The sequence below is a fragment of the Danio aesculapii genome, chromosome 8, assembly GCF_903798145.1.
Source record: "Danio aesculapii chromosome 8, fDanAes4.1, whole genome shotgun sequence".
NCBI classification, from domain to species: domain Eukaryota; kingdom Metazoa; phylum Chordata; class Actinopteri; order Cypriniformes; family Danionidae; genus Danio; species Danio aesculapii.
This window is the reverse complement of record NC_079442.1, coordinates 13,338,461-13,358,271: the sequence shown is the minus strand read 5'-3', so window position 1 is coordinate 13,358,271 and position 19,811 is coordinate 13,338,461. Positions and strand designations below refer to the sequence as shown.

General features: G+C 38.1%; 1 protein-coding gene across 1 annotated transcript in view; it reads left to right on the top strand.

Moving 5' to 3' along the window:
• The window catches only part of qars1 (glutaminyl-tRNA synthetase 1), a 41,290-nt gene that overhangs the window by 11,329 nt on the left and 10,150 nt on the right, over positions 1 to 19,811 (top strand). The window contains exons 10-17 of the mRNA XM_056463251.1: positions 2,285 to 2,371; positions 2,457 to 2,556; positions 3,424 to 3,502; positions 8,727 to 8,966; positions 9,048 to 9,140; positions 13,116 to 13,253; positions 13,345 to 13,432; positions 18,333 to 18,479. Coding sequence (XP_056319226.1) covers positions 2,285 to 2,371; positions 2,457 to 2,556; positions 3,424 to 3,502; positions 8,727 to 8,966; positions 9,048 to 9,140; positions 13,116 to 13,253; positions 13,345 to 13,432; positions 18,333 to 18,479 — 972 coding nt within the window. The remainder of the gene's footprint in view (positions 1 to 2,284; positions 2,372 to 2,456; positions 2,557 to 3,423; positions 3,503 to 8,726; positions 8,967 to 9,047; positions 9,141 to 13,115; positions 13,254 to 13,344; positions 13,433 to 18,332; positions 18,480 to 19,811) is intronic.

The window sequence follows — 19,811 nt, the reverse complement described above, 5'->3', positions numbered from 1 at the left end:
AAAATTATAACAATGTGTTACAGTTTCAGTTTTGTGTAATGTAATCATAGAGGGTTATTAAGTGTAAAAGTGCAAAAATATAATTCATCCATGCATGATGGTGATTTACACCTAATTCACTTAAAGAGCCCCTATTATGCATTAAAAAGGGTCATATTTTGGTCTTGGGGTCACCAACAAGTCCGATATGCATGCAAGGTCAAAAAACACTTTCATTGTCTTATAATATGCATTTATTTTCCCATTTTAATTATCCCAACGACTCCCATATTCGTTTAGTGATTCATTTATTCCCAAACCCCTCCTTAGCACGATGCTAATCTGCGCTGATGACCCAGTCTGTTGTGATTGGTCGACTGTGTTTAGCGAGAGACAGAGAGAAATGCCCACCATGACTTATCAACATTTTTGAAGTAGTCAGAGTGCAGAGTATATGTGTGAGCGTACCTGCCAACACTCCCATTTTTCCCGGGAGCCTCACATATTTCAGACCCATCTCCCGCTACACTCTATTTCAACCCCACTCTCCCTCCCGCCGGTTCTCAGCATTTTGGTACAGTCTGTGAAACCCCCGGGTCGCCAACTTTGGTATAGGATCCAATCGCAGCGGCCCTCGAAACACACTCCATAGTACAATTACGCAATTAATTCGGGAAAAAAAGCAGCACACGTCAGGTTATCAACGTGGCTTTAGACGCGATATGAGAATTTAAAGAGTTAACCAGATACAGTACAATCGATTACAACAAAGCTAGAAGAAACTGAACCGTGTACTGTAAAGTTCCTGTCAAGTTCTGACAAGTCCCATACAGTACATCAATAGTCTTTTCTGATCCATCCTTTAACAAACGGCTGACAAATCACCCATTGAAAGCATGTAGATTGCTGAAGCACTCGTCAGAAAATCAGGGAAACACCCCTCAAGACTAAGGCTGTAATGCTGAGGTATTTTGTAAAAATAAAATTCAACCACTGACTCTTTACAGCCTCGTCTTTGGGTAGGGAAAATAACTTTCCCTCACACTTCAAAGTACAGCGGCTGTTCGACTTGATTCAACCTGGATCTGCTACAGTGTTTGTCATCTTCCTCTTTCTAAAGTGTTTGTGGTCAGGGCCGGGGGTTTCAATTTTCCCGGTATTGCGCGCGCAACAAATGTGTGGGGCTTAAGTTCCGAATCAACATCATGCTCACACAGCTAAAGATTCGTTGCAGTGGTGATTCATTCGAACCACTATGAGTCGACTTTTATAGTTGAATCAATAGTTTTAAACACGGTGCACTTTCAGATTTAGGCCTTAGCTGGATATTTCACTTCACTTAGAGCTGTGTTACACACTGCATGGAAGGTCATTTTCAAAAATCCATAACGTGAAAAGATTGTCACACATGCTATTCTTGTCATGAGCATCAAGGTGTGGGGGCGCTGCAGAGAAAAGTCCACTTTATTAACATGTTCATGTTAAAAACAATATTCTTTTTTTAAAAACACCCTAACATCACTGTAAACAACGCACAATTAAGCTGAAACTGCAGGGTAAACTTGAAGCTTTTGAGTGGTTTTCTTTCTCTTTCAAATTTGCGATTGTGTTTGCCTTTACTGGAATGAAAAGTGACATCCTATGACATTCTTTAGGCCTACAGTATGTCAAATAAAAAAGCATATGCTGTCCTTAATGTCTTCATCTTGAACTTCTGGAGCACAATGTAAAAAGTGTAGGCTACACGACGAGGTTATCTTTTGTTGTTAAGTGAAACATATTCTTGTTTGTTTTATGTAAATGAATGTGTTCCTCTCACAGAAGCACTGCAGGGGAAATTAGGCAACTTTCTGTTGTTTGTGCATGTAAAAATGAAGCCCTCAAAAGAAATTTTCAAGGGTCAAAGAAAGTTAATGATGGGCAAACAAACACTTTTTTTTGCAAAGTGAAACGAAACTATCTCTGAGGTGTTCTTGTTCATTTAGCCTATTTTGTATTGTTAGGTACAATAGTATGGATATTTGTTTTATATTTGTATTGCTTGTTTTTTTGACTGTTTAAAGACAGGAATCCTGTAAGTGTTATACATCTATGCAAGTCATTGTTGTAAGGCACGCTCAAGATCACCACAACCCCACCCCTTGCTAAAAAAAAGGGGCGGCTCCTTCGAAGTTCACAGTATAGTTTGAACACTGGACCCACGGATTACAACACATTCATTGATCATCCCAGCCGTAGGAATATGAAAATGTTATTAAAATGATTGTTGCTTATAAATTGTATGTTTTCTTTCACTTCTTTATAGGTTCGCACACGTTTCCCTCCTGAGCCTAATGGTATTCTGCATATCGGCCATGCCAAAGCAATCAATTTCAATTTTGGTTTTGCCAAGGTACACATACACCCCAAAAAATACTCACACAAACAAGTTGGGTATAACAAAAAATTCCTGTCTAACTTAACGTGTCTTTGTGAAGGCCAACAACGGCATCTGTTTTCTGCGGTATGATGACACAAACCCAGAGAAAGAGGAGGAAAAATACTTCACTGCCATCAAAGACATGGTGGAGTGGCTTGGTGAGTGTTTAAATCTGACTCGACACATCCAGTAAAAATCAGTCTGTTGTTTTTACATAAAAATTGAGGATTCAATCAAAAATCGGACGATAATAAAATTGAGAGATTTGTTCTATTATGATGAAAGCTGTTTGCGTAGCTTTTTAGTGACCTGTGGGTTTGCAGTAAATTCTCCATGTAAAAATACCACAATACACATAACGAGTGTATGAAATGAGTCTTTCTGAGAGATGTTTCGGTAGTCACAAGTTTATTAGTCACATCGAAACAACGAAAGCTGTCAAATTTTCTGTTTATAACGCAACACTATTTCCTGGGTTTCTTCTTTATTGGTATTTAAGGGTTTCCACAAGAGAGCGCCCTCTGGCTTTCAGAAGAGAATTATTACTGGTCACACAACCATGCTTCCCTGACAAAATGTGCATGACAATCGCAGCTTTGCCTAATCACGTTTATTATTTCATTTTGTAAAATTGCCTAGTCCTAAAGTCAGTTGGGCTCTTGGTTTTACTGGGGATTCATGCTTTTTAAAATGTATTTATTTATTTTAATCTTGTTTTAAAAACAACCAGGTTGTAGTTGTTTCAACACTATATCAACACTTAATTCTGTTCATCTTTGTTTCTATAGTGTTTTTTACAATTTAGATTGTCAAAGCAACTTAACATACTGTAGATGAAGTTCTAGTAAATGAAAACTGTGTTAGTTCAGTTGTTGTCACAGTTCAGTTCAGTGTAATCTGTCACTGCTGAAAGCCAAAACTTGATGTCAGAAGCGAATTGTTCTGAAACGCTTTTTGAAAAAGATCTATTAATGTTCTAGAAAGATGTTTCACAGATGTTTAAAATGTGATCCTTATTCACTCAGGATATGAACCATATGCTGTCACACACGCCTCTGATAACTTCCAGCTTCTCTACAATCTTGCTGTTGATCTCATTCGCAGGTAAGACTACAATCCCAATGCTTATTGTGTTAGTGTTAACGGGCTTTTATAGCCAAGGTTTTTGTAGTGAAATAAACTGTGATGTTGTGAACCCAGAGTGGGCCCACTAGGAGGCGTGGGAGGCCTTAACACCACAATAAACCCCAAAAAAACAAACCCAAAGGCAAAAATCCAACACAATGGCCTGACCCGGAAGTGTAAAAAAAGGTGGTATTTATTTACAATAATGTGGAGGATAAATGTCCAGTGCACAATATATACAGTGTCCATAAAAGTCCAAAAATACATATACAAAAATACAAAGTATCAAATCAACAAATTAAATATAAAGAGGAATATATATAACACAAAAACAAACCAAAGAAGGAAAAAAAAGTCGAACGTAACCACTGTATACAAGTATCCACTCACTCATGAAAATTGCTCATGGCTCTGCCACAGCACGCTCGCTCGCCAGGTAAACTGACCCGAGCTGGAGTCTGGCGTCCTTCTTTATACCCCAGACTCCGCCCATCGATTGGCGTAAGCCATTCAGGTATGTACCTAAAATATATATCCTTTAAATTTGCCTTGAATGGCATCTCTTTAAACATGAAACATTCTTGTCTGCCTAACAGACCAATAACAGCTCTCCTCCTGTAAAACAGGACAAACAACAACACTGGTTGTACCCACATAAACACAAATGGTACGGTCGGACTTTCAGCGTGCGAACTCCCAAGGCGCGGCTTCTGATGTCATAAGCGCCCCCTTCCTTCACTCAGGTTCGCCGGTCTCGCGCTGAAGTCCGAACCCCCCTAGACAACAAACAGACAAACGAAAACATGCAGACAATGGGTGTGTGTAAGTATGCTCTATGTGAGATTATAGGGGAGAGATGATACTGTGGAGGGATGATGGAATGCCGGGGATATGATGCGTGCCCTCATATGATGCGTGTGTATGTATATGTATGTATATATATATATGTATATATATGTATATGTATGTGTGTGTATGTATGTATATATACATATATATATATATATATATATATATATATATATATATATATATATATATATATATATATATATATATATATATATATATACATATACATATACATATACATATACATATACATATACATATATATATATATGTAGGATAATGTGGAGAAGTGAGACTTCTCCCCTCCGTCTCTGACGGCCACACCAATATATATATATATATACATATATATTGTGCCCTCATATGATGCGTGTGTGTGTGTGTGTATATATATATATATATATATATACATATATATATATATATATATATACATATATATATATATATATATATATATATATATATATATATATATATATATATATAGATATACATATACATATATATATATATACATATACATATATATATATATATATATATATATATATATATATATATATATATATATATATATATATATATATATATATATATATATATATATATATATATATATATGTATATATATATATATATATACACACACACACACACGCATCATATGAGGGCACAATATATATGTATATATATATATATATTGGTGTGGCCGTCAGAGACGGAGGGGAGAAGTCTCACTTCTCCACATTATCCTCCCCCTCTCCAAGCCGCGTACTGTCTGGTAACCTGGACAGGAAGTCGGCAACTAGGTTTTTCCTCCCAGGGCAGTGACGTATTTTAAACCTGAAGGGTTGTAATGCCAAGTACCATCGGGTCACTCTAGCGTTGTTATCCTTCATGGTATGAAACCATGCGAGCGCCAGATGGTCAGTCTCTAGGTCAAACTCCCTCCCTAGGAGATAGTAGCGGAGGGATTCAAGGGACCACTTGATGGCCAGACACTCTTTCTCTACCGTGGAGTACCGAGTTTCCCTGGGCAACAGCTTCCTACTCAGAAACACCACAGGTCTCTCTTCTCCAGATGGTCCCTGGGCCAGTACCGCGCCAATCCCTCGGTCTGATGCGTCCACCTGCACCAAGAAACGTTGAGTAAAGTCTGGACTCTTTAGCACCGGATGTGCACAGAGTCTCTCTTGAAGAGTCTTCCATGCCTGCTCACATGCCTCAGTCCAAGTGACTGGATTCTTTGTCCCTTTTATTAACAAGTCCGTTATGGGTGCTGCTGTTGAGGCAAAGTCAGGGATGAAGCGTCCGTACCAGCCCACCAATCCTTTAAAGGAGCGCACCTCCTTCTTGGTCCTGGGTCTTGGGCTTCGCCGAATTGCTTCCACCTTGTCTACCTGTGGTCTGAGACTGCCATTACCCAGTCGGTACCCCAGGTAGTTGGTTTCTTGTTTACCCCACTCACACTTTGCCACGTTTAAGGACAGACCCGCCGCTTGGATCTTCTCCAGGGTCTGTCTTGCGTGCCGCAAATGATCCACCCACGTGTGACTATGAATCACAACGTCGTCTAGGTACGCAGCTGCAAACTCTTCACAGCCCTGGAGAACTTGGTCCATAAGTCGCTGGAAGGTCGCAGGTGCCCCATGTAATCCAAACAGATGAACTGTAAACTGGTATAGGCCAAGAGGTGTTCTGAAGGCAGTCAGTGGTCTTGACGGATGGAGGGGCACCTGCCAATATCCCTTGCGCAAGTCCAGTGTAGTGATGTAGCAGGCCTGTCCAATCTTCTCCAGCAGGTCATCAATCCTATGCATAGGGTAGGCATCAAACTTCGATTGAGCATTCAACTTACGGAAGTCAACACAGACCCTAAAGGATCCATCCTTCTTCGGAACGATGACGAGTGGGATACTCCATTCAGAAGTTGAAGCCTTGATTACCCCCAACTTCTTCATGGTCTCGATCTCTTCTTTCAAAGGCTTCAGCAGTTTTTCCGGGATTCAATAAGGTCTCTGTCTTGATGGAATGTTATTAGTAAGATGAATGGTGTGTTGGGTTACCTCGGTTCTGCCTGGTCTCTGCTGAAACAATGAAGGGTATTGGTTCAGTAGATCTTGTAACTGTTGTTGTTTATCTTCTTCAAGTTGTTCCAGTTTCAGCTCTGCAGATTTCCTTGGTGTCACCATCTCTTCAGCTGGTTCACTTTCATCTTCTTCCACTTCTCTTACCATCAAGAACTGTTTAAGTTGTTGCGGTGTCTTGGCCACTTTCCATTCTTTCAGGAGGTTAATGTGGTAGGTTTGCCGACTCTTCTTTTTCTCAGGGTGATGTATCTCGTATGAGACCGGATCCATCTTCCTGGTAATCTCATAGGGCCCCTGTCACTTTGCAAGAAGTTTGTTAGTTGACGTGGGTAATAGTAATAATACCTTCTGCCCCGGTTGAAATTGGCGTAGACGGGTCTTTTGGTCATACCATCTCTTCTGCTTGTCTTGTGCCTTTTTCAGGTTTTCCTCCACTTGCGCCCTGTATGTCTCCAGCCTCTCCCTCATTTCCAGGATGAAATTGATGATGCTGCTGCCCTCTTCTGCTGCTGGAGGCTTTGTCCATGCCTTCAATAAGTCTAACGGCCCCTTGACTGGCCAGCCATACATCAACTCAAAAGGGGCGAAACCTGTGGATACTTGAGGTACCTCTCTATAGGCAAACAGCAGGAACGGTAGCCACTTGTCCCAGTCCTTTCCAGTGTCATTCACAAACTTCAGTAGCATGTTCTTTAGTGTCGCATTAAATCTCTCCACCAGCCCATCCGTCTGCGGGTGATAAGGGGTCGTCCTCAGTGCAGTGATGCCCAACTGCTGGTGAAACTGCTTCATCACTCGTGACATAAAATTGGTTCCCTGGTCTGTGATGATTTCGTCGGGGATGCCTACCCTGGAAAACAGTTGTAGAAGAGTGGTGGTGACTGTGCGAAGTGGGAATGCTTCGGGGTAACGTGTGGCGAAGTCACAGATGACAAGTATGGAGCGGTGTCCAGCACTACTCCTTTCAAGTGGTCCAAGGGGTTGAGATGATGGGTAAGGGATGTAACGGAGCCTTGTCTCTTTGACGTACCGCGCTGGTTGTCTGACATGTGGTGCAAATGTTGCAGTATGTCTGAACATCAGTGTACATGGTAGGCCAATAGAAATGTGAGCTTATGCGTGTGTATGTCTTGTGAATTAACAAAATAAACATTTGTTTTTACCCATCAAATAAGTCATTTTTTTTTTTTTTTTTTTTTTTTTAAATAATATTATACATAATAACTAGGGATGTCAAAACCATTTTGCCAAAACCAAAAATACTGGGTGCAACTGATCAAAAACCGAAACCAAAAAGTCTTATTATTTTATATTTATTATTATTTATATTCATTATATAGTTGTTGTTGTTGTTGTTATAATTATTTAAAACATCAAGTAATTTTGTACAACGTTTAAATTATACTTATGTATAACTTTAAATTATACTGATTTAAAAAAAAAAACACAAGCTAATAAAATAACCACATTTTGTAAAATAATAACACTTATAATAAAATAGAATATTGAGCTATTTTGAACATTCAAGCTAGTTGATGGTGCCTTCCACTGCTTTTGCACTTTTGTGACAACAAACCACACTTGCTCGCCACAAGCCATTGAAATGAATGGGTTTCATGCGCATCTCTTTCTGTGTCTGGTGTGAAAGCTGCTTCACACTGCGAACTGACTATGGCTGGAGACTGAAACAGCCTTTTTTTTATCATATCAATTTTTTGCGCGTTTTTCTCTTTCAGAAGAAAATGGTGTTTATTTAATTTATATAATTTTCAGCCACCAAAAATTTAGTGCATTTCTAATTATAATCAGGGAAAGCAGTGATGTTTATATGCTTGTGTGAATCTGTTTCTATATTCATTCATTAATTTTCTTATCGGCTTAGTCCCTTTATTAATCTGGGGTCGCCACAGTGGAATGAACTGTCAACTTATGTTTTACGCAGCCGAGGCCCTTCCAGCTGCAACCCAACACTGGGAAACATCCATACACACTCATTCACACACACTACGGCCTATTTAGCTTACCCAATTCACTTATACCGCATGTCTTTGGACATGTGGGGGAAACCGGAGCACCCAGAGGAAACCCACGTGAACACGGGAGAACATGCAAACTCCACACAGAAATCCCAACTGACCCAGCCGAGGCTCGAACCAATGAACTTCTTGCTGTGAGGCGACAGCACTACCTACTGCGCCAGCACGTCGCCTCTGTTTCTAAATTATTTACTATTAATTATTGTTTGTGTTGCCTATCAGGGGTCATGCTTATGTGTGCCACCAGCGTGGAGAGGAACTCAAGGGTCACAACGTCCCCTCCTCTCCCTGGAGAGAGCGACCCGTGGAAGAGTCTTTGGTTTTGTTTGAGCGCATGAGAAAGGGAATATTTGCTGAAGGGGAAGCCACTCTCAGAATGAAGATGGTCATGGAAGATGGCAAAATGGACCCAGTAGCGTATCGAATCAAATACACGCCACATCACAGGACAGGAGACACTTGGTAAGACACTTAGATTCAATAACATGCTGTCATTTTGTTTCTCAATTTAATACTGCTTCTTTTCTTGTGTCTTGTGTACAGGTGCATATACCCCACTTACGATTACACACACTGTCTGTGCGACTCCATTGAGAACATCACACACTCTCTGTGCACCAAAGAGTTTCAGGCCAGGTATGGCACTAAGGATTTTGTTGCATCAGTATCAGTGAATCAGACAGACATACAGTTTGTCAAAATTACTTTATTTATTTATTTATTTAATTATTTATTTTTCAAATATTTCCCAAATGATGTTTAACAGAGCAAGCACATTTTCACAGTATGTTTGATGATATTTTTTTCTTCTGGAAAAAGTCTTTTTTTTTTTTTTATTTCGGCTAGAATAAAAGCAGTTTTTTTTTTTTTTTTTTTACTTTTTAAGCATTTTTAGATCAGCATTATTTTATATTAATTAATATTTTTTTGGTTGTTTACAGAACAAACATCATTGTACAATGACTTACCTAATTACCCTTACTTGCCTAATTAACCTAGTTAAGCCTTTAAATGTCACTTTAAGCTGAATACTAGTATTTTGAATAATATTTAGTCAAATATTATGTACTGTCATCATGGAAAAGATAAAAGAAAGCTGTTATTAGAACTATTATGTTTAGAAATGTTGTATTTATTCAAAAAGGCAGTAACACTAAAGCTCCAAAAATGCCAATTTATTCATTTTAAATGTAAAAGGCTGACACAAAGCATGTAAAGCTGGATTTATACTTTCGCCTGGCACCGTATCGCGCACCTCCGCTGACTGCACCTCGAGAAACGGACAAGGCTTTTATACTCGCTGCGTTCGGCATTGTGATATTCTTTAGAACGAGAGGGGGTAGTCAAAAGAAGCTGACCATAAAGACAGACGGATAAACAGAGAAGTAGAATGTTTCTGGAACTACGTCATATCATTAATATCATTCAATACTTTTTAAACGAATTATTTTTATTGTTTTTATAAATTATTTTAATGATTATAAAGATTTTTATAACCATTCAAGATTTTTTTTATCAAACTTTGATGCATCACTTGCTTTTGTTCATATTTCGGACAGTTTTACCTATTAAAGTTTATTAGATATTAATAAAAGGAGAATATGCGCTGCTCTACAAATATATTTTATTAAGGCAAGGATACATTTTTTTTTTTTTAAAGTACACTTACTAAATAAAATACAGATATTTTTTTATTATTTAGCCCGCTCCACAGTTCACACGTTTCTGTTCTCTACTTATGCTAAAAAGGCAATAATGGTCCAACATTCCTGACCATTATCACCAATAAAACCTAGAGAAACAGGGCATCAGTGTACTGTAAACCGATAGGTTCAAATATTCCTTTTCCAGTTATCAAAGAAATGATTTGTTCCTTAATTATAGTTTTGTAACTATTAAATTGTTTTTAATTCAAAATTGTAATATAAACATCAGCGTAAAACCCGTAACTTGTGGAAAACCTATTTCTGTGATTGTGTACCTGGGTCTCCACTTTTGCATGGCCTCTTTTGGTTTTAATAAACTCATCCTTCAGATTTTCCAAACCTTTTAACAAAAACTTTCTCCTTTCCCACGGCTGTTGCAATTTCTAGCCAAGAATTATTGATCTGGTTATCTCTATGATCATGGATCATAAAGATGTCTGTACAGTAGTGCCTGTTTCAGACAATCTCTTCATAGTGTTTCATATTAAACTCAAATCAAATGCGGCGCTGCGCGCACTGTTCGCTCGAGTCTCAAATAAAAAACCTGCGCACCGCCAGCTGAAATAATGTCGCGCACACCCAAAGCGAACATTCGCCGCACGCACTCAAGCGGACGTATAAAGTAAAAACCAGGCTTAATGTTTCGAGCACACCACCTCTTCATCAGACAGTATTCATCACAGAATGTTGCTCTTTTCTTCTTCTTTTTTTTTTTTAATATACACTTCCAGATCACATGATCTCATACATTTATTCATTCATTTTCCTTTGGCTTAGTTCCTTTATTCATCAGGGTCGCCACAGTGGAATGAACCGCCAACTTATCAGCATATGTTTTCCACAGCTGACCACTGAGCCACCATGTCGCCCCTCATACAATAGCCGCATTTCCACTGTTGGTCCAGGGCTTTTATTGGGCCGGGCCATGCTGATAGCCCGGGAGCTTGAGCAGTGAGGCTGAAATCATGTTGCGTTTCCACTGTTGGGCTAGTAGCTTGCAGCACGTCACACAAACCCCACCCCAGAACTTTCCCGAATCAAACGTCACACAATCCACCCAGTTCAGTGGGAATCAGGCAGATAAAGCACACCATCGCATCATAACGAAACAATTAAAATGAAGATAACCGAAACAAACAAATGACACGTTACTGTACAGCATTACATTATATGTCTATTTGCACAGGTCTTTGTATTTTCATTCATTATATATGTTTACTCGCCAACTGACTGGCGTCGCGCAATGAGTAGTCTCGCCACTAACGGAAGGATGACCCAGCACAACATCCATAATATAAAACCACAGAAATAATCCGGTAATAACTCGGTATAAAATGTATTTTATAACATCCTAATTTCGGTAGACACAGTCAAACATTCAGCCCAAATGTTCCGGAGAGACCTAAAACATATGAATTTTTTCCATAGTCTATATGACACTTAATAGGAAATTCCCCTTTATTTAAGCGAATAATTTAAAGATGTTGCATATTATCCGGTTATCTTAGATAAAAGAAACCGCTACGTGTCCAAGGACATAAGAGCAAGTAATAAAATCTAAGCTATAGCCAATGGAATAGCCTATCTTTATGTGGAATAGCTTATCTTAAACTGACCAGCTATATGTTTTTCTTTCTTTCTGTATTAATTTATTTTTTTTGGCACATGTACTCGTGTGCGATCGGGAAAACTATTGTAATGGTGGCACGCCATCTTTGCCAGACTCTGGCAAAGTCCACCTCTCCTTTCACTGTATGCATTCGGCTGGCCGAAAAAGGCCAGCCGCTGGCCCCGAGTAAGCCCCCCTTTTTCCTCATCAGACCCCGGAAGTGACAGTGGAAACATGACTGGCCTTGGCTCGCCCTGCCACGCTCGCTTCAGTTGCGATAGTGGAAACGTGGCTATTATCTCACAACAAAAAATTAAAAAAAAATACACATTTGTAAATTATACAACTTGCGTATTCAAAATGAAAATACAAAATAAATCCTAATAATAAATCACAAATAAAGAAAAAACATTAAAAAAAAATATTACAAAGAAATACAAACAACTTTTCCCAAACAACTAATTAAACATTAAAGAAAAGGATAAATGTCAAACTCCACATTTAAACCTCTTGGAGACAATGTATCTAGAGTGAAAATCCAAAAGGCTTCACGTTGTGACAGCAACTCATTAAGATCCCCTTCCCCGATGTGGTCACTTAACAACTTCAATCCCTGTATGTTGTAGACTGGAGACAAAATGTCTCATAACTAAAAAAATGCCATGCAACCACACTTCTAGGATCATGATGTCGAATAGCACATCGATGTTCAGAAATAAGGCTTACTCGTCTTACCGACATAATATAAACCACATAAACCACATGTTCTTGTACTAAAGGAGGTGAATTTTCAGAATATTCTTTGGTGGGTAGGATCACTTGCAATAATATGCCAGTGTTTAATAGCACTTTATTGATGTCTTTAGTCACAGGTGAATATTTCATATAACAATCAATACATTTAATAGAAAAAAATCTTCTCGCCGTTGGAGGAAAACATACATGGGAGCTAATAATGCCATTAATTCTGACTTCAACTGTATATGAAATAATTTAAAAGTAAAATGAATATAACTTATTATTTTAGAACAGGGATGACCAATCCTGTTCCTGGAGATCGACCTTCCTGCAGATTTTAGTTGCAACCCATATCAAACACACCTGCCTGTAATTATCAAGTGCTGTTTTGGTCCTAATTGGTTCAGGTGTGTTTGATCAGGGTTGGAGCTGAACTTTGCGGGAAGGTGGATCTCCAGGAACAGGGTTGAGCACCACTGCTTTAGAACGTTGCAGTTGTGTTTGGTTTATAAAATAATTTAAATAAGGTCCTACATGCTGATTTTATTTCTTTGTCAGACGATCATCGTATTTCTGGTTGTGCAATGCTCTGGATGTGTATTGTCCGGTGCAGTGGGAATATGGCCGACTGAACCTCACTTATACTGTCGTTTCCAAGAGGAAGATCATCAAATTGGTGGAAACAGGAGTTGTTAGGTTGAACAAACACACTCATACTCATTTTAATTTTTTGGGTCATTTATTAGTGTAACGGAAGTTTCATGATATGCTGTATTGTTTTTTTTAGAGATTGGGATGATCCTAGGCTTTTTACCCTCACAGCACTCAGGAGACGTGGGTTCCCTCCACAAGCCATCAACAATTTCTGTGCCCGGGTGAGAAAACGTTTTTTAATCTCACATTATTTTTCACATATTGCATTATTGCAACATCTCTTTTATTAGTTTGACTAATTCGGATTTAATGGTACTAAAACTTAAAAAACGTTATGTGTTAAGCATAAATAGTGAGTTCGAAGGCATTGTTTGTTTCAGTTGCCACACTGTAAAAAATGTAATCACAAGAAGTCAAGATAACATATTTTTTTTATGTGGCTTTAACTTATTTTAATAAGTTAATCAGGTTTAAAGGGCACCTATGGTGAAAAATCTACTTTTCAAGCTGTTTGGACAGACGTGTGTAGGTATAGGCTGCGTCCAAAACCACATACTTCCATACTATACAGTACGCTAAAATCAGTATGCGAGCCGAGTGGTATGTCCGAATTCATAGAATACGTAAATCAGTATGCGAGAACTACCCGGATGACTTGCTACTTCCGGCGAGATTTTGGAGTGCGCATCCCATGCATGCTGCGCTATCCCATGATGCCCCGCGAGCGAATTCATGAATGGGAGCAAAGCGACGCAACTGACGCAAGTATGTCATGTGACCACCCACCCACCAATATTGATTGACAGACGCGCATTACCATATCCTCAGTTTGTTGTTTCTCGTTCACCATTTTCAGCGTGTGAGTCAAAGCGATGTCACCAAAGGAACACCCTTGCTCTATTTTTGGATGTAAGGCTCATTGGGCTCAACACAAGAGCCTTCATCGTCTTCCTGCGAATGGGCAACAGAGAGTTTACATTTAGTGTCCATTTGCGCTGAACACGTCGTGAATGCAATGTATCACAATTCGGGCCATTAAACGGCTGATCCACTGAGTCTTTTAGCACTCTCTCCGAAAACACTCGATTGATCTCGGCTGGCGGATCAACATTCACCACATGATCGCTCTCATCTGCGCCATTGTTTGTAACTTTAGGTGGGTTTGCAAACCTGTGTACTTTTTATTGTGTCTTCCTTAAACTTTAGCCGTTTGCATTTCCCGCAGTCACAGAAGCTCCCTGTCATCTCAACTAAGTGCGGCTGGAAAGTGTGAGCGCGTTGCCTCGCATGCACGTGCCTCCATTGGAAATAATGAACTTGCCTTAGTTATAGCCTCAGTCAAAGTTAATCCAGTGTGCATGGTCATTAGTCTCTGTGTACAAGCTCAGAACTTTGACTTCCTAGGGCTTGTGTGTCCACATACGTGGACAGCACACTTTGGGTCTTAAGTGGCTATTTAAAATACTTTGTTTTATATTTTGTTACAGATATACAATGTCATCCTGCAACTGTTTTGCAGCAAATGAAATGTCCCAAACCGTATTTTTAACTGTCCAAAATGGGAAAAAAAATATTGTTTTTACTCTCTGATAGTCAAAGCAAGTAAAAAAATGTCTATGTTAAATATGCATAAAAAAATTCAGGAAAAAGTGTTTCAGAGTCCACACATATGGACATCATTTTTCTCTAAAAGTACATCATATCAAAAGATAATACTTAGATTTTTATTGTAATTAGGTTCCAATAAGCCCAAATAGCAAAGAGAACTTAGCAAATAGCAAAGAGCACAACTTTGAGAAGCCTTTACGATTAATTAACAATGACGAATTATAGCGCTGTTAATAGTGAAACCGGTTAATCGTTGTATCCCTATACGGATGACGTGTGCATCGTTACATGGGGCTGTAAAACTATACAAAGACACAAATTATTTTTGTCAAACTACCACTCTGACACATTCTGGCACATTAGGAATATTGATTCCAAAGCAGTAGTCTCTGCTTGGTCTGAGTCCGGGTCGTACATGTACGACTGAATGCTGGTCCTCTCACACATGTTGCTTCTCTCTGTCTGCCTCTGTTGTCATACACACAAAGCAGGAGAGCCCTTGGCTCCACCCCCTTGTTAAGTTGGGCGGGAAGTCGAAACTAATTTTCATGTGAAGCAACACACCCCTAAAACGACCTGTGCATACCTCCAAAATGACACTTAAAATAAAAGTTATTATAACAAATTATAATAAAAAAAATCTGAATTGTGTTTTGAACTGAACCTAAACTGGCACACTCAGAAGAACCATAATATTAATATTAAATCTTTAAAAAGGGGTATAATAGGTGCCCTTTAACCTAATTTGTGTTATACAAAGTTAAATTTTTAATAATTTTTTATTTAAGATTTTTGTAAGTTGCGATGACTAGAAAAGTTAATTTGATCCAACTTTAAAAAAAAATTAAGTCTGCAAGAGTTTTGTTTTACAGTCCATATGACATCCATATGACATCCAGTCATTCTAAAATATCTATACAAAAAGACATTATTGACGGTTGTTTTTACCTAAGCTTCAACTATTTCAATAATTTAAACTATATGTATGTATGTTAAAGGAATAGTAAACCCCAAAAATTTAAAAATGATCATCATTTACTCTCCCTTTACTTGTTTCAAACCTGTTTGAGTTTCTTTTTTATGTTGAACACAAAATAAGATATTTTGAAGAAAGTCATAAACCCTGTAACCATTGACCTTCCTAGTGTTTGAATGGATGTCAATTGTTACAGGTTGTAACTACCCGCCGGTTATTAAACCATCCACATTTTCCAAATACTGATGTCCATGCATTTTATTTATTAAACACAGTGAAAACTAACAAGACAAACAAACAAACTAATCGGTTTCACATAACATAATCCAAAAGACATCGAATATATAAACAATATTTTCCTTTACTGTGTTGGCCTGATAACCAGCAGTAGAATAATCAGAAGCATTTAACATGCGTCTGCATTGAGGTCTCATCATGCTGTCTATGCCAACTCTCACAGGTTAAATTAATCAGGGAGGATTACGTGACCTCCGACTCAACCCAACTAGAAACAGGAAAATCTATCAAATAAACAAACCAATACTCATTCAAATAACCTATTATAGTCGGCTACACAAGCTTTCAGCTTTCATCAACATATCCTCTTTTGTGTTCTACAAAATAAAGAAACTCATAAAGGTTTGAGGGTGAGTATAGTATATAATTTGTTAAATAATTAGTGTAAAATTACTTTTGGACTATATTTATAGTTGTGCTATATTTAGAAATGTATAAAGATTCTGCCTAACAAAAAGACTTTCTGTAGGCAAGCTTGCTTTTGGTAGCAGGTGATGGGTGAAATTGAATTCCATTCACCCGCTCTTTATTTCTATTGGTTATTTTGAAATTTACACTTTAGAGTTACAAAGAGTTAAACAAATCTCAACTTTTACAAGTTATTGAGTATAGACTGATTTCACGCGGCCGCCATTTAAAAAGCGAAATCGAGGCTGCGGTGGGAAGAAACCCGGAAGTATCGGCTGAGTCACACAGGAATGTTGTGTACCTGGCTGTATATCTTACCAGAGAAAAGAAAGTGAAACAAATTTATACTTTCACCGCCTTCCGAGTGAACCGAATGTGTGTTCTGAATGAATAGTGTAAATAAAAAGGGATATCAGACCTCATTTTCAGCCAAGTTAAAGGAAATGGCACTAGTTAGCTAACATTATCTTTCCCAAACACACGGTTCAGATGCCATTTCTCAAACTCAAGTTTATGAACTCATTCTATACTATATTGACACTATATTAGACCTGTCATAGTACTGAATTTCAGTACTTAAATAAAAAAAAACGGCAATTTCCCCACTAACATTTAAGCACTGTTGAACGCAACACCGCTGATTTGCCATAGTATTCACCAGTGCTCAACAGAAATGACTGATTGGCTGTGAAGGTCATCAGTTCACTGCACTTCACCGATGTTTACCGAGCGCAAACACAGAAGAGCAATTGACTGATCTTTGCAGCTTTAAACGCTCCAGCGTCCATCTATTTGTGTTTATACTCTGTGAAGAGCGGTGAACTGATGGCCTTCACGGCCAATTACAGGGATGACATTATTACAGGTAACTCAAGGTTGTGATACAGATGACTGCATTGTTTTATCGCTCACCAGGTTACATAGGCTGAAGCAGGGAAGCCCCCACAGGGTTTACCTGGTGCCATGAACTGAAGCCTAGGAGGACACTCTTAAAGAGACAGTGAATTTGTTTGATGCCTAGTATGCTTTTAATTGTTTAAATTAAACTGAACTGAATGATTTTAAAGTGATGTTTAGACCATATCTGCACTCTGAAATCACGGCAACAGCTGGAGGTTTGTAGTCCACAGCATGTTGCTGCAATGTTTACAGTGCTGATCCTATACTTCTGGGTTTCTTCCCACAGCAGCCCTGCTTTCGTGTTTTAAGATAGTGGCCACCTGAAATAAGCGTATAACTAACACGTCTTTATTCCCTGGTAGTCACCAGTTCTCCATAGAAAGTGTATAGGATCTGAATGAATGAAAGTTTGAGATGCGTAAGATTTTATTTTATGTTGTTTAAAAAAGCCAGTATTGGAATCACATGAATTTTCTGAAATCATTATTTAGAAAATTCAGCTGGAAATTGTAATTACTTGGTAGAATTAATTTAGTTATAGAAATGCATTGACTCCTGGTTTCAAAAAATTAAAAATGCAGGTTAATAAATGCTTTATTCATCACAAGTTAAATACTATTAATAATTTGACTACTTGGGCAGCCTTGAAGTTCAAAAGGTTGAGAACCAGTTATTCAAACTTTATTAGATATTTAAAATATTGGGTATTCAAAGTTATTTACCATTGATTTGATAGAATACAAATAAGTATACACAGCAGTTGAAATTGTATGCGTCTTTTAGTTACCCCATTATCAAGGAATTTCCAAACAACGTCAGGAAAAGTAATTGACCAGTGCTGATTATTAGGAAATGCCTTTTATCAGTAACTGATATTTTAGTGAACCACTCTCAGAAACGGTACCTTATTGTATTATTTGTTTTCTTTAAAGGTGGGTGTAACTGTTGCTCAGACCACCATGGAGCCACACCTGCTGGAGGCTTGTGTTCGGGAGGTCCTGAATGACACTGCTCCTCGTGCCATGGCCATACTCGAGCCTCTCAAAGTCACTATAATCAACTTGCCAACTAATGCACAGGTAGGTTTTTAATGCACAGGTATTTTTTCCAATGTCACCTTGCAGTCATTGAAAACAGTCAGTCTAGCAAAAAGACAATCAATATTTCAGCATTCATTTACTTTAGCATTCAGTTACTTTATGAACTAGTTAGCTCACATATTTAGCATCAGTTTAAACACATTTTTCATTCACGTTTTTGCATCTCATACAGTTTAATGCTACAATACTACTTTAGTCCTTTAAGGTCTTTCTTTTAAAGAGTTTCTGGCTGTTTGTTGATGCGAGGACAGCTTCATGGGAGACAAAAATTGTTTGAAATGACAAAATATATTCTACTTCTCAATGCTGTGATTTGACTAATGAAAAACAAGTATTAATGGATTTATTGATTTACTTGTAGATGAATTGTACTGTACAAGGTTAGTTAACGAAAATGAACAAACTAAAATTTTAAATGATTTTCATTAACTGAAAAAAAATAACAACGAGAGTTGCAAAAAACTAAAACTACTGCATTGTCTACATTCAAAACTAACTGAAACAAACTAAAATTATAGCAAAAATGTCCATCGTTTTCGTCTTTGTAAATGTATTTGATACATAATCTATTGTACGCCCTTTTAGAAGCACATTTATTTACTTCATGCTGTCCGGTGTTTTGACCACCTCAGAGTTTGTAATCCTGATGTCATTGGCCAGATCAAGCCGGGTCTCCTCCAATCAGGCCTCGCTGTTGATCCAGCGACAAAAACAACAACTAGACATGACAGACACACGGTGACTGCATTAAATACGACCCTGGCAGACACTTAAATACTGGGTTTTATTTCCGTATTAGTGATTCTGATCATGAACGAATCATCCTTTTTAACCGAATCTTCTAAGTGAACCGGTTGAACTAGTTCACCAAATCAAACTGAATCATTTGAAACGATTCGCGTCTCCAGTAAGCACTCTTATCCACAAACTACTTACTTTTTAACATGCCTGATACCCCTCTCTGACTCGAAATAAACCAATTTCCTGAGTTATTCAGTTATTAGAAGAGTAGGCTACACAGAGATCAGATTTGTGAACCGGTAAACTGATAATACTGCGCATGCGTGATTCAGTGAACCGCACACATGACAGCCTGCTGTGACTGAACTAAACTTGAACAACTGCAGCGTGGGTAAACCGAGGGCTTAAATGAGAGAATCTGTTGAAACGTAAGTTTATTTTACAACAGAATATCGTAATGGAATATAAATAAGTGAATCATGCTTCTGTTGGGTTGCAAAACTTAATTGTAAGAAACTTTTCACTTGATGTTTTAACTAACTGAAATGATGATTGCTGACTACATAATTT